The 13,871-nt window shown below is 41.8% G+C and overlaps 1 protein-coding gene and 1 pseudogene across 5 annotated transcripts in view; one reads left to right on the top strand and one right to left on the bottom strand.

The window, feature by feature from the left end:
* Positions 1-13,871, bottom strand: part of LOC147027209 (tyrosine-protein phosphatase non-receptor type 13-like) — a 284,017-nt gene that overhangs the window by 175,600 nt on the left and 94,546 nt on the right. For all 5 annotated transcript variants that reach the window (XM_085883442.1, XM_085883444.1, XM_085883445.1 and 2 more), the window contains exons 9-10: positions 7,801-7,872; positions 1,546-1,723 (exon numbers count right to left, since the gene is read on the bottom strand). In XM_085883442.1, coding sequence (XP_085739568.1) covers positions 1,546-1,723; positions 7,801-7,872 — 250 coding nt within the window. The remainder of the gene's footprint in view (positions 1-1,545; positions 1,724-7,800; positions 7,873-13,871) is intronic.
* Positions 10,799-13,501, top strand: LOC147027210 (uncharacterized; annotated as a pseudogene).

The raw sequence follows: 13,871 nt of genomic DNA, 5'->3' as shown, positions 1-13,871 counted from the left end.
GGCGAAAAGCGGCTGTCCGCACGCCGGCGGGCGGAGATTCGTAACAATATATATGTATGTATGTATGTATATATATATATATATATATATATATATATATATATATATATATACATATACATATATACACACATATATATATATATATATATATATATATATATGCATATATACACACATATATATATATATATATATATATATATATATATATATATATATATATTGTTTATTTCAATTGTGATTTGTTTATTGTGGCTGCCACTGACCTTCTTGAGTATTTTCTTGAAGCTCAGGAACCAATCCCCCCTTTCCCCATTGGCTCTTGGTTGTCACTTTTGCAGTTTAACCATTGCGGCATTTTCCAGGAACATAACCCCTGCAATATGTGAGAGTTTACGAGACTTAAAGTTTTGGATCCATTGGCTGAGTGATTTGAGAGATGTTTTTTAAAGGTTCTGTAAAGGTTTTACCTTGAATTAAACATGGCTGCCAGACCATGTGATCTATGTTGTTTAAATTTTCAAACGATGTTCCTCATGGCTAATCAATCATATTTGAAATTTCGCATTGATTGATTAAGCTTTTCAAGAGAAGGAATTTGTTTAGGTTTTCGTTAATGCCAATATGACTGAAAAACCATGTGACCGATGACGTTTTCGTCATTACCCTTGTACCTCCAAGTGTCTTCGATGATACGTATGAAGTATCGCATCGATCTGTTCAGCGGTTCTGGAAAAGATCCTTTACCTATATATATTTTCAATCCAATATGGTTCCTCCTGATGACTTCGTCTTTGCTCTTTACTTGTTCAGGTTCCTTCTCATGACTCCAATGCAGTATTTGGTGTTCGTTTGATTATATTTTCAATCCAAGTTTTGGATTCACTGGTTAAACAGTTTGAGAGAAAACGTTTTATAAAAAGATGTTAGTTTAAATCCAATATGCCTGCCAGACCATGTGTCCTACGACGTTGAAAATTTTAAAACTACAGCCCCCATGGCTAATTGATCATATATCTACAGTTTTGCAGCAATTTATAAATTGGTTGTGCAGAAGGTTTTTTACATTTTATTTTCAATCAAATATGGCGAAGAGACAACGTGACCGATGACATCAAAAATTTAATGAGATCAGATATATGAAGTTTCAGATTTTTTGAATAAGGATCAATCAATTGTAGCTGGATATCGCTTCGCCAATGATGTCATCATTATCATCCAATATACTCCATGGGGAGTTGATGACATATGACAAGATTCAATTTTTTTCGTTGAGCAGTTTCAGAGATGTCTCAATTTTTTTCCTTTCATCTAATATGGCTGCCATACCATGTGACCTATAATGCCAGAGTTATCAAGAAAATATTCTCCATAGGGAGTCCTTCCTATGTTTCACTTTGCGACTGCAGAGGAAAAGAAAATTCAAGTGAAAAAAAAAATATATATATATGTATATACCTGAGCATTTGAAATTTATTACTAATGAAAAAGCTGAAGTGGAGTGGTGTATATAGCATTCCACAAACTGTGCCGCATGCTCACCCTTGCATGTGGTGAAGCCAAAGAGCGAGTGCTGGACCAAATTAGCATGAGCGGCTACCACGTCGAAGACCTCTTGGGCCTTGGCCTTAGGGTGACAGCTTAACAGCAGGCGTTGTCCATCGAGCAGTTCGACAGTGACCTTCCGCTGTATACTCTCATCATGCTCCTTCGGAGCATTCTACAAAAACAAGAGTTACACTCATCGTTTTAACACCATAGGATTTTATGCCGACAGTAAATCAAGTAAATTTAGGAAAGACATATTGTGAACACAACAAGCAGACGAGCAAATGAAGACAGCATGGTGAGTGGCATGCATATGTGACATCGTGTACCATCAACAAGATAAATTACTGGATAAGTCAAATCATAAAGAGGAAAATAAGATTGAAAACAACAAAAAAAAATTAACACACAAGAAAAACTAAACAACAACAATACAAGAAAAAAAACCACCTATTTACCCCTTTTATAGGGGGTGCATCCACATGGGGAGCACATAATACCTTTTTGTCCTGATGCATCATACCAAATTTGGTCCATAATCGGTTGGGTTGTTTGTGAGGGGAAGATGTTTTAGTCAAATGTTAACGGACGTACAGACGGACAGCTTAACAGCTTAACAGCAGGCGTTGTCCATCGAGCAGTTCAACAGTGACTCAAAGAAATTGACAATTTTGAAATAATCTTTGAGAAAAAGAAGTATTTAAACAAAAATATTTTGGATGAAGTTAGCTCTGTCATTGCATTGCTTGGTGCCGCCACTTTGTTCAAATCTCACCGTTACTTCACCCTCAGAGCATGCAGCAAATTTGATTGGTCGAAATGATGTAACATTTTGCTCAAGTGCTGCCAAACTGAAGGTTTTTGGAAAGGCCAAACAAGGCAATTTGTATTCTATTTGTTCGTTCAAATATACATTTCAATTGAAATTAAAAACTTTTCATGGCTGTATAAAATAAAATAAAAACATTCAATCGGAGGTTTACCACTGTTGATGGACCCTCTTTTAAACCACCATATTTAAGATGTCAAAATTGGTCATTTGTTCCTGTTGTTTGTGTCCTTGACGATGTCCTTAAAAACAGTAAGTTTCCCATTTGGCAGTCAATAAAAATTTTTTAATCATTCCAGACAGGCAGACAGACTGACGTAATTGCTTTACCTCGCTGTGTGTATGTGTGCTCAGGATGAGACCCCTTTCAAGTTTCCAAATTCATAGCCAAAGTACTGCTAAACTACAAGTTAGTATTCCGATTCAGGTTCCGATTCATGTTCTACAGTGTTCAAAAGATAAAATTTGATTGAAACCAAGTAGTTCCTCGATCACAGAATTGCTTAACTGCACTTTGTGCCACATGTGTGGAGTAATAAAGAAACATACAAAGTAGGAAAGAAACATAAACCTAAGAATAAGCAGCGAAAAAATAATTTTAAAAAGTCCAAAGGATACTGGAAACTCAAGCGTACGTATGGTGGGAATATCAAATCAGATAGTTTTTATTCCATCTTCACAATGTTCATTGTTCAGTAAAAACATAAATTATTTAAATTTGATTCCTTGTGTCATTATTAAAACAAATTAAAAAAAAAATTTTAATTCAAATATTGTTCATAGGAAATATGAAAATGAAAATAAATCAATAAATCTTTCACCAGAAATCCATCCCGATGAGGTCTGCGTCATTGTGTCAAAGAAGACAAGTTGTTGATTCAAGAGCGGGGTTTGATTTTGGAGTCAGAGTTTGACTTTTTTTCATTTTAGATTACTGGATTTGACAAATCAGATTATGAACCACGCTCTACGCAGACAGTCGGTGCTATTGAAGCAGTTTATATGGCTCGGGATACAATGCTGGACGGGTCAAAAACTCCGACACATTATTTGATAAAATTCACAAAAACGAGGTGACCGAAAGTTCATTTCATTTTCACCACATTATTTGAATTCTGCACAAAATTTGAGATTACATGAGGTTAAAATAAGCATATTACTCTGATGTCTTTTTCTAGCTCACATGTTCTGTGTGAAATATTGAGGAAATAAATTTTGAGTTCGGAATATTGAGTAAATATTAAATAAACAAATAAATAATTATGAAATAAATAAATATTGAGAATAATAAATATTAAAAAAGTATTGAGTTCTGTATATTGAGTAAATATTAAATAAATAAATAAATATTTAATAAAAAATAATGAGAATAATAAATATTAAATAAACATTGTTGCTCTGAATATTGAGTAAATATTAAATCATTAAATAAATAAATATTAAATACATAAATATGGAGTTTTGTGTTAAGTATTTGAAAGGAAATATTTTCTTTCAATCCGGACAAATCTCACACTCTTACGATGTCTCTCTGAAAGGACCGTTTAGAAAACCCCCCCATCCACTTTCTCAACAATCCTCTGGAAGAAGTCCTTTATTTCAAGCTTCTGGGTCTCACTATCTGCCATGACCTTTCCTGGGAAAGCCACATTTCAAACCTCGCCTCCAAAGCCAGTCGCCAACTGGGAATCCTCCATCGTGCAAAATCCTTCATCGGCCCACCTTAGCTCCTGACCACTTACAAAGCTTTTGTCTGCAGCCTGATGGAGTACTGCTCTCCCCTCTGGGCTTGTGCTCCTGCCTCCCACCTTTCTCGGCTTCACGCTGTAGAAACCAAGGCATTTCGGATCATTGGTATCTCCCACAATGAGGCTGAGTCTTTGGGCCTCTCACTCAATCACCGCAAGTTGGTCGGTGGTCTTTCTGTCTTCTACAATCTCCTCTCCGGTCTCGCCCCCCCCCCCCCACTGCTGTGTCTGCAATTTGTTCCACCATATTTCTGCAGGGCACTCAAGGTCCGCCAACAACCCCTTTCTGGTAAATCTACCAAAATCACGAATCACTACTCACCTTCACTCTTTCATTCCTCTTTTTTCTCCACACCTTTGGAATAAACTCCCTCACGCTGTTCAATCCTATTCTTCCCTCCAGGTCTTCAAAACAGCTGTTCACCACCACCTCTTATCGTCCCCCATCCAAATCCTCGATCTTTTCTACCCCCGTTAATACACCCCAAACCTACCTTCAAATTCCCTGCTTTCCTTCCTGAAAGTCCCTGTAATGTCCATGTTATATACCCCGTGTTCCCCATCCCATCCCTCTCCCTTCCACAGATCTCCTAATGTCTCTGTTCCCCACTGTTTTGTCCTTCCCACTCCCGCCCCTCTTGTCGCTTGCCCCCCTTGCTGTGCGTTGTGTGTTAGCTCTCAGACGAGCCTCCACAAGGTATACAAAAAAAGAAAAGGGGATGAAGTGGATAATTGTATTCTTCTATTATTTTGTACAAGTTCAATGGCTTATGGGAGAAGTAGTCACACACACACACACACACACACACACACACACACACACACACACACACACACACACACACACACACACACACACACACACACACACACGCGCTGACTTTGGGGAAGCGACGTAACTTCCTGGAGCACCGAGTCTGGGTGCTGGTGATGGTGTTTTATAACATTGCTTTTCTCTCTGCAGTCAGCGGGGCAATCAAGGAGAAATCCACCTGCTCCTTCCCCTTCCCCTTGCCACATTCCACCCACTGGATGCCAACCAATGAGGTTTGCTCGTGCTCAATCATCTAAATGAATAGCGTCAACCCAGGAAACTGCATGTCATTTTTTTTTTAATCTTTGGTAGGACTTGGCTGGGATCAGAATCGAACCGCCGACCTGGCAGACTTGGAGTGGACAGTCTAATCACAATAATACCAAGTCTGGCAATAAGGTAACTTTAAAAAAAATTTCATGTCGTTATACACTACCGGTCTAAAGTTTTAGAACACTCCCATTTTTCCAGTTTTTACTGAAATTTAAGCAGTTTAATGTTTCAATGTACTCTGAAATTAAAGCAAAGAACAAATAAACAATTGAAAATAAAAAAGAAATCATGGAATCGTTTTGTTGAACAAAATTTAATCTAAATTTTTGACTCATCAAAGTATCCACGTTTTGAAGACATAACAGCCGAACACGCTCGTGGTATTCTTTCTACAATGGAAATCACATATTGTTCGGAAAGTTCTTCCCAACAATGTTGCAGAAGTTCCCACAAATGTGTTGTACTTGTAGGTTGCTTTGCTTTCACCCTTCTGTCCAGTTCATCCCAAACCAGCTCGATGGGGTTTAAGTCTGGAGACCATGCTCGCCATTCCATGATTTGAAGCCTACCGTCTTGTTATTTTCTTCTCAGCTAGTTCTGACATAGCCTGGAGGTATGTTTTGGGTCGTTATCTTGCTGTAGGATGAACCCCTGACCAACTAGGCATAGACCAGAGGGTACTGCATGGTGCTGCAAAATGCTGTGGTAGCCCTTTTGGTTCAGGGTGCCAGTCACTCTGTGCAAGTCACCAACTCTGGATCCAGCAAAAATGCCCCAGATCATCACGCTTCCTCCTCCATGTTTGACAGTTGGTGTCACACACTGAGGAACCATCCTTTCACCTAATCAATAGTGTACAAAAACCCTGCATGATGAACCGAAGATTTCAAATATTGATTCATCGGTCCATAAGACCTTCCTACAGTTTTCAGTAGTCCACTGGTGGTGCTTCATAGCCCAGGCAAGCCTCTTTTTCTTATTTTGCCATCTCAGCAATGGCTTTCTTACTGCCACTCGACCTGTCAAACCTGCAGTTTGAAATCTTCTCTTCACAGTAGAAACTGAGACTTCCTTACTTCGACCAGTGTTAAGCTGTGCTTGAAGCTGCTGGCCTGAGCCACCGATCACGCAAGCTGTTTACTCTCAGAAACTTGTCTTCTGATTATGTTGTGGCTTTGGGTCTGCCAGACCTCTTCCTGTTAGAGTTTCCTCCAGTTTCCAAGTGCCATTTGATGGTGTAGGGAACTCTACTCACTGACACCTTGGCTTCATTTGAAATTTCTCGAAAGGAAAGACCTACACTTTTAAGGGTTACTAGATGACCCCTGAACCCATTGGGTTCCCGTTGTGACAGCAGTTGATGAAAAAAATAATTTCAAAAATAAATAAATAAAAGATAGCTCCAGCGAACTATACCACTGAGGTTGTTTGCATTGATCAAATTCTCCCGAAGAGTACTTGACTGAATCGGGAATTGATTTTTTTAATAATTTTTTTCATTGCCCGATTTTAATCAAACTTAAATTGCTTGATACTGCACACTGCAGGAGAATGGTGAATAAAGTGGCCGTAAAATGTTTGCGCTATCGTGTACCGTTTTGGCTGTGTTTCGGGGACATACAAGATGAGAGTTTTTGTAATACATAGATAAGATAATGGTCTGTCTGTCTTCCTTTGTTAATTGTCTTTTCCTCGCCATTATGATAGCAATGTACCTATTTCATGCGGTGCAATATTGTCCAAATAATGCTTCAGTGGGTGTAGCAACACCGTCTGTTCCAACACTGCTTTTATATAGACAGAGGATTTGTAACTAATCAACAATGGGACACCTGTTCGAATTGTTTGCGTCAACTTTCAAGGCTTAATTTACTTCCATTGCTGTAGAACAGCTGCATTTGCTAACCCATTACTTGTTCCCTGAAAAGGGCCTTTTTTTAACAACTCTGAAATTTACATTATTTTTCAGTTTTTGGTAACCTAAACTTTTTTTTAACCTCTGGCAGTTTACCACTTAGCTTTGTACCATTTCAGGTTATTCACTGGACTTGAACTGCTTACATTTCAGAAAAAAAACTGGAAAATGGAGTGTTCTAAAACTTTTGACCGGTCGTGCATGTACATTTACTGGTTAAAGCCAATAAGCTGGTAATTTCTCTGATGGATCTTTGTGTGACAAATGGTCCAAATCTGTTCGTTTCAACATGCTGGTTCCACCAGTGATGCTTTGGTGCCACCTATTCCCAATCTTTTTCAGATACTCTATATAATTGTTAATTAAGATAGATTTAAATTGGACCTTTTTGGGGATAAAGCTCAAAATTTTCCAGCAATCCAGACACCAGATTTCTACATCATACATAAACCAAGAAGATGAACAAAATCGTCACTGCGGAACAAGAATACACATACGCAAAGTAGATGTCAAAGGAAAATAAGACAAATGTCAAATTGGAAATGTCATTCAAGAGTTAAAACTTTTAAACTCGTTTTTAGGTTTATGCGTCGTCCAAAGCAAGGTTTTATCCCAATTTACTTGCTGTGGACAATGCAAACACACGATGAAATTCTGAACGGTGTCTCACCAGTGAGAGAGGAACCTTAACTTGAATGGGTGGACAGCTAGCCAACTTCACAAAGTCAGGTACTGCATCCACCTGCAGCATCAAGCACAAGGTCAAACGGTACGAGGTCAGAAATCACAAATGTAGTCGCAATGTCAGCAGAACAGTTAGGCACAGCACCAGACACACCGATTTTGGAAAGATGAAAATGATCATTTAATCACAGTACCATGAAATTGTTCACAATTTACTCGTATAGTGATACACACTCCCTTCGGGAGTGAAATATGGTGTCAATTCCTCCCCCTCCGCCCCCTCCCCCTCCCCAATCTCTGGCAGGGGTAAGTGGTTAAATTACTTACACTTAAAAATTGCATCATCTCCGCACCTTCGTTGGGCGGCGGGAGGAAAGATGATGTGGTGATGTGGTGTGGTTTTTATTCACCACAATTTATTTATTTACCTCCGCACCACAATTTACTTTGTGGTGATGACATGACCCTGGGTACCCTGAGCACAAATGCAAATATTGGTAGAAATTGGCCAAGCAGTTTTCAATTGTACAAGGTTCAGCCATATCCACATACAGATAATTGGTGAATGTTAGTTTGATGATCAGAGAAACAAAATATTGCATCGTATGGCCTTAGAAACAATTACCTTAAAAGTCCCATGACACTCAAAACTTTCTGGTTATTTATATATTAACTTGACCTTCCTAGTGAAGCAATCACCCGTTTCTTTTTTAAAATAAAAAATGGCATAATTAGACAAATATTTCGAACATTTCTGGTGCTTTTCACAACTTGCTATGCCCCGCCCCTTCAAAAAGTTGACTTCAGTGAACCGCAGCTTTCACGTCATATGCAGAACCGCACGGAGTGGATTGACTAGATGTCGTGCCCCGTATAAAGTACGTACAAATGCATTGTGCACATGTGTTCGCTATCTCACTGATCGTGTTAATTCCTGTGATTGTTTCGCGGAAAAGAAATTCTGTTTCTGAGCCGTGTATGCACAACAATCACGAGGCAATTATTTATCCCTTTACTACCTTGTCATAGTCGTATACAAATCCAATACATGTATGCACAATAAAGGGCTATACCATGTCCACAAAATATAAAATGTGACTGTTGAACCTTTCCATTAAAAAAGAAACTTACAGGGACATACAAGTAAAATACTAAAGATTAATATTACATCATTTCAAGGCGCAAGGAGATAATTTTAAAATCAAACAATGTGAAAAACCTGCACCCACATTTTGCAGCTTATTGAATTGTTCGTTGAAACCAGCCTGCTGGGATAGGTACGATTCCACAGACATGCAAGCCAGGTATGGCTGTACTCGACATACATCAGTTTATTCTAAAGTGAAGGTACTGCTTCCATTGGCTTGCTATTCATTAAGATTTAGCCAAAATGCTGTAATAAATGAACAGGGAAAAATATGTTGGCACAACTATGAAAGACAAATTTATCTGTCCTATGACACGACCTCATAGCCCCGGGACTCTTTACGCATTGACTTATACATTGTGTGCATGCTAATACAAGTTACTTGTCAACTCGAGATCTCTAGAGTCTAGACTAGTCTGATAAATCCGTCGTCCGTCCGACTCGTCCGATAAATCTGACGTGCTGTCGCTTTCTTTTATTATTCTCTTTTCTTCATTGTTTTCTACTGGTGCTACATGACGACAGTAGGAATAAAATAAATAAAAATGCAACAGAACGTCAGATTTATCGGACTATTCGAGACAATTGTGTTACAAGGTGTGTTCTGCACACAAGTTTTCATCGTATCCGGACAGCGAGATTACTTCGTTTTATGTGCGGAGAGATACGGCCGATGACATGCGCTGGCCTTGCTTGCGATTCATTCGCCGTGGTGCAACATGTCTGCTGCGCTGTGCTGGTCACGTCACCTCACCTCACTAAAATATTTCTGATATCGAGCAGTATGCAAGTGGAATTTACATTATTCAATTACGAATAGGATTTAGTCCAACCAGTTGTTATTGCCAAGTCTTCCTTCGATGTCCTCCCGATCATCATGAACTCTGGGGATTTCATCGCCATTTTCCTCTGCTTGTCCTGCTTCAGGCTCGAACTGGTAAGGCCGTATTTCATTTCCAGCTGCCTGAACTTTACCTCCCGCGACTACGTCATCCAACAATTCTCCATCTGATTCAGACCAAAATCCTTCATGTCTCTCACACTCACTGTAGTTACCAGACAAATCAAAGTCCATGCCATCTATTATTCAAAACCAAATGTTCGATTTTTTTAAAGCAGAAATGAACGAAGCGATTGAGTCGACCAATCGAATGTGGAAACACACAGGAAGCCAATAGAATGACGTAGACCACCAACCCGAGTAATTTACTTGCAGCCTTTGTCGTTCTGGAGATGACGTCATGCGGGTTACGCGTCGTTCAGTAGATTTCGGCAGAATTTTTAGGAGCATTCCTGAAGAGGTTTGTTTTTTTTAATTTTACATTTTACAGAATGAGTATTGTGAAAAAAAACAGTCACATCTGAAATCACGATGAAAAACTGCTATAGGACATATACATATATATATATATATATATATATATATATATATATATATATATATATATATATATATATATTGTGAGAAAAACCATGTTCTCACCAAATTTAGTGTCCCGCACACAACGTCACGTGACCTTTTTCAGGCTTCCAGGGATTGGTGGGTGAGTCGGCACGTGGTGGGTGGGCCGCGAGAGAGCCGCGGCGCCATTGTTGGCGATAGACGTGGCTCTAAGATCGCGAGTGGAAAAATATATCGAGTGCTCCGACGCGCATGTTTTAATGCGATTTCAAGTGATTTTAAAGACGATCGACAGCACCGTCGCGCTGATCGTTGATAGCTCCGTCTAACGGAACGAGTTAAATCCAGAAGAGTGTGATCGTTATTCACGGATATCGTTGAGCGGAGCTGTGAATAGTCGACCTGTTTTTGGAACTCTATTGTTGCCAAGAGTTCCAGCTCGGTTTTTGTGCTGTGTATTCAATTCTGTTACCAGCCAATTTTGAGATCGAGCCAATGAAATATCGTGCCTACCCCGAGAGGCCGATTCGAAACACAGTGGTGTGTTTTGTTGTTCTCTTTGTCCACACGTGGACTGCTTGAAGCTCGGACAATAACGTCAGTATTCCGTGCTGGAAGATATTAACAGCCGGGTTCGCGACAAATGGGGCCTCGTCCGTGATCGTTCAAGTAAGAGACATTCGAACTGAGACAGAAATTCCACAGTGGGCCACCATCTTCCTTCATCTGATCATCATTCCCTCACCAGCAAACGCCATCTTGAAGGAACGTTCTCACCAGCAGACGCCATCTTGGAGGGATTTTCTCACCATAGGATGCTATCTTGTGTTTACGCCAGTCATCGGCCAACAATAATTTAAAAAAAAACGTGAGTTATTTGTACGTTGCATTTTCTCATTGGCAATTTGATGTGCAGTGGTGATATTGGGTATTTCGTGTCGTATTTCCCCAACAGAGCGTTTTGTGCAAATTACGTGTATCACCCCAATATTGTTTGCCTCCCCTGTGTGAATTGCCCCGTCCCATGTGGTGAAAGATATTGCTGAAATATTTAGACCCATCATCCTTTTAGACTTAGTGTTTTGTGCCCTCGTCGTATGATAACTCGTAGCCAAACCATGTCGGCTGGAGAAGTGAGAGATCAACCTGATCATGTTGACAGTCACGTGGGTGTCAATGTGAGCGACGCAATCAGCCTTGACCCGGTCACTGAACCCAATATGTTAGTGAGCGATCCCATCATGACTAAATGCATGCGTTCAACCTTCTGGTCCAGGCTGATGCCGGTTCAACAACTCGACATGTATAACAGGGAGAATGACAGGGCAGAGGCTAAGCGACTTGGGGAGAATGACAGGGCAGAGGCTGAGCGACTCAGGGAGTATGACGCAGAGATAGCTGAAAGAGCAGCGGCAGAGGCTGAACGCGTCAGAGAGCATGAGTGGCGAATGTTGACTGAACAACAGCGGGCAGATGCATCTGCTGCGCCAGTCCCGGAAATTGTTCACGTTCGTTTTCCGGACTGGACGGGAGACACGAAGCCAGAAACGTATCTGGAGATGGTGGAGAAGTTGTTGACTTCCGGTGGCATTGATGAGAGCTTGTGGGTCGACTATCTTGTTAGCCATCTATCTGAAAAGGCGAAGGAGGTATATGCGAGGATGGCAACTGAGAACGTAAACGAATACCGGAAGTTGAAGGCCGAGATTTTGAACGCCTATGCGGTGTCCGCGTGTATTTATAGGCATAATTTTTCAGTTTGACTCGTCAGTCCAGTCAAACTTATGAGGAACATTCGCGGGTCTTGTTGGAACAGCTGCAGAGATGGTTCGAGGGGAGCAGCATTGAGTTACCTCCAGCGGGTGTGGAACTCCTGGTGCGTTACCGTATCGATCAACAGCTTCCGCCGGACTTAGCGTTGTTTCTTGTCGATAAAGACACTGTTTCCTTGTCTGACTGCATCAAGCTTATTGATAAACATGTTTTGACGTGCAAAATGTTGCAAGCCACGCAGTCGCGTCGTAAGACGGAGAATTCTGCGGTCAAGACCGTCCCCGTCTGCTGGATCGAGGGGAAGGGTTCCCTCATGCCCTCCACTGATGGTGGTCACAAGCTGCAGGCCAGGGCACGGCCCTGGTGTGATTTCTACAAATGGATGGGGCACGGTGGAGACCGCTGCTTCTGTAACCCAGCTAGTCCGGCCTATTGAGGCAACCCAGCTGTTAAATCGGAGGGAGGTCAATGGAGGTCATCAACTGGGCCCTCGCGCATGACGGTGGCATTGTTGACAGAGGTCACTGCCACCAAGGCTAATTCCATTCATCCTCTGTATCAGGATTATTCAGGGACAGCCTGAGTGGGTGGCCCTGATTCGGTGGTGAAGTTTAAGGCCCAATACCTTCGGGATACTGGAGCGACACTGTGTTCTCCGGGCGGCGGTAGTTCCGGTCTCTCAGATGCATTATACCGGCAAGTATATTGTCCTCGGGGCATTAACCAGGTTCCTGGCTGGTATCCCCTTGCTCTCATCGAGGTCCGGAGTGACATTTTTATGGGTCAGATGACCTGTGCGGTGGTACCCTACTACCCTGTACCGGGGGTATCCTTCCTGATTGGCAATGATGCCATGGCCATGGAGGAGTTATTGACTCTGACCTGTGGGGTGGTCACTAGATCCCAGAGCAAACAGGCAGAGAGAGTGGCAGAGTCAGACATATCTTCACTCTGGCCCGAGGAGCCTTGCGCCTCGACTCCAGCCTCCGATGGTGACGTTGCTTCGACTGAAGTCCACCCGTGCCCCCAGGCAGGCCAACCTCAGGAGCCGAGCTCCTCAGGGACCGTTCCCATCTGTGACATGGGGACCCCAGCTACTTGTTCGCCGGTCGGCGAATTTGGTGAGGAGGATCAGTCATCCGAGACAGTTAGCAACCCCAGTTCTGTGCCTGAGGTCACTCCGCATTGTCTGCGGTAACCAGTCTAGTGGAGGATCAGCACTTCGATCCCACCCTTGCCACCCTCTGGGAAATGACAGAAGACTCTGAGCCTGGACGAACAGGCTACTATGTGAATGGTGCAGGTGTGCTGATGTATAAATATTCCCCCAAGAACATGTCCTCCACCAAGACGTGGAAGGTATGACATCGAGTTGTTGTACCGGGGAGGCATCTTCAGTCAGACATGCAATTGGCCCATGACAATATTTCCTTGGGTCATGTCAGAGCGGCCAAGACCTTCGCCAAGGTCAAGGATCAGTTCATATGGCCCGCCATGTCGCGAGACATCAAGCGCTATTACGCTAGCTGTCCCATTTGTCAACGACTCGGAAAGGGAGTGAAGGTTTTCAAGGCACCCCTAAAGCCCCTCCCCGTGATCAGTCAGCCTTTCCAGTTTGTTGCTGCGGATTTTGTAGGACCATTGCCCAAAACCAGTTCCGGGAAACACTATTTGCTCACGGTCATGCGTCAGGCTACCAAGTATGCAGAGGCTTATTCCCTGGAGCAAGCTGACT

The sequence above is a fragment of the Eptatretus burgeri genome, chromosome 5, assembly GCF_056783735.1.
Source record: "Eptatretus burgeri isolate ZD-2024b chromosome 5, Ebu_testis_v1, whole genome shotgun sequence".
In the NCBI taxonomy this organism is placed as follows: Eukaryota; Metazoa; Chordata; class Myxini; order Myxiniformes; family Myxinidae; genus Eptatretus; species Eptatretus burgeri.
This window is presented reverse-complemented; position numbering and strand designations above follow the sequence as displayed.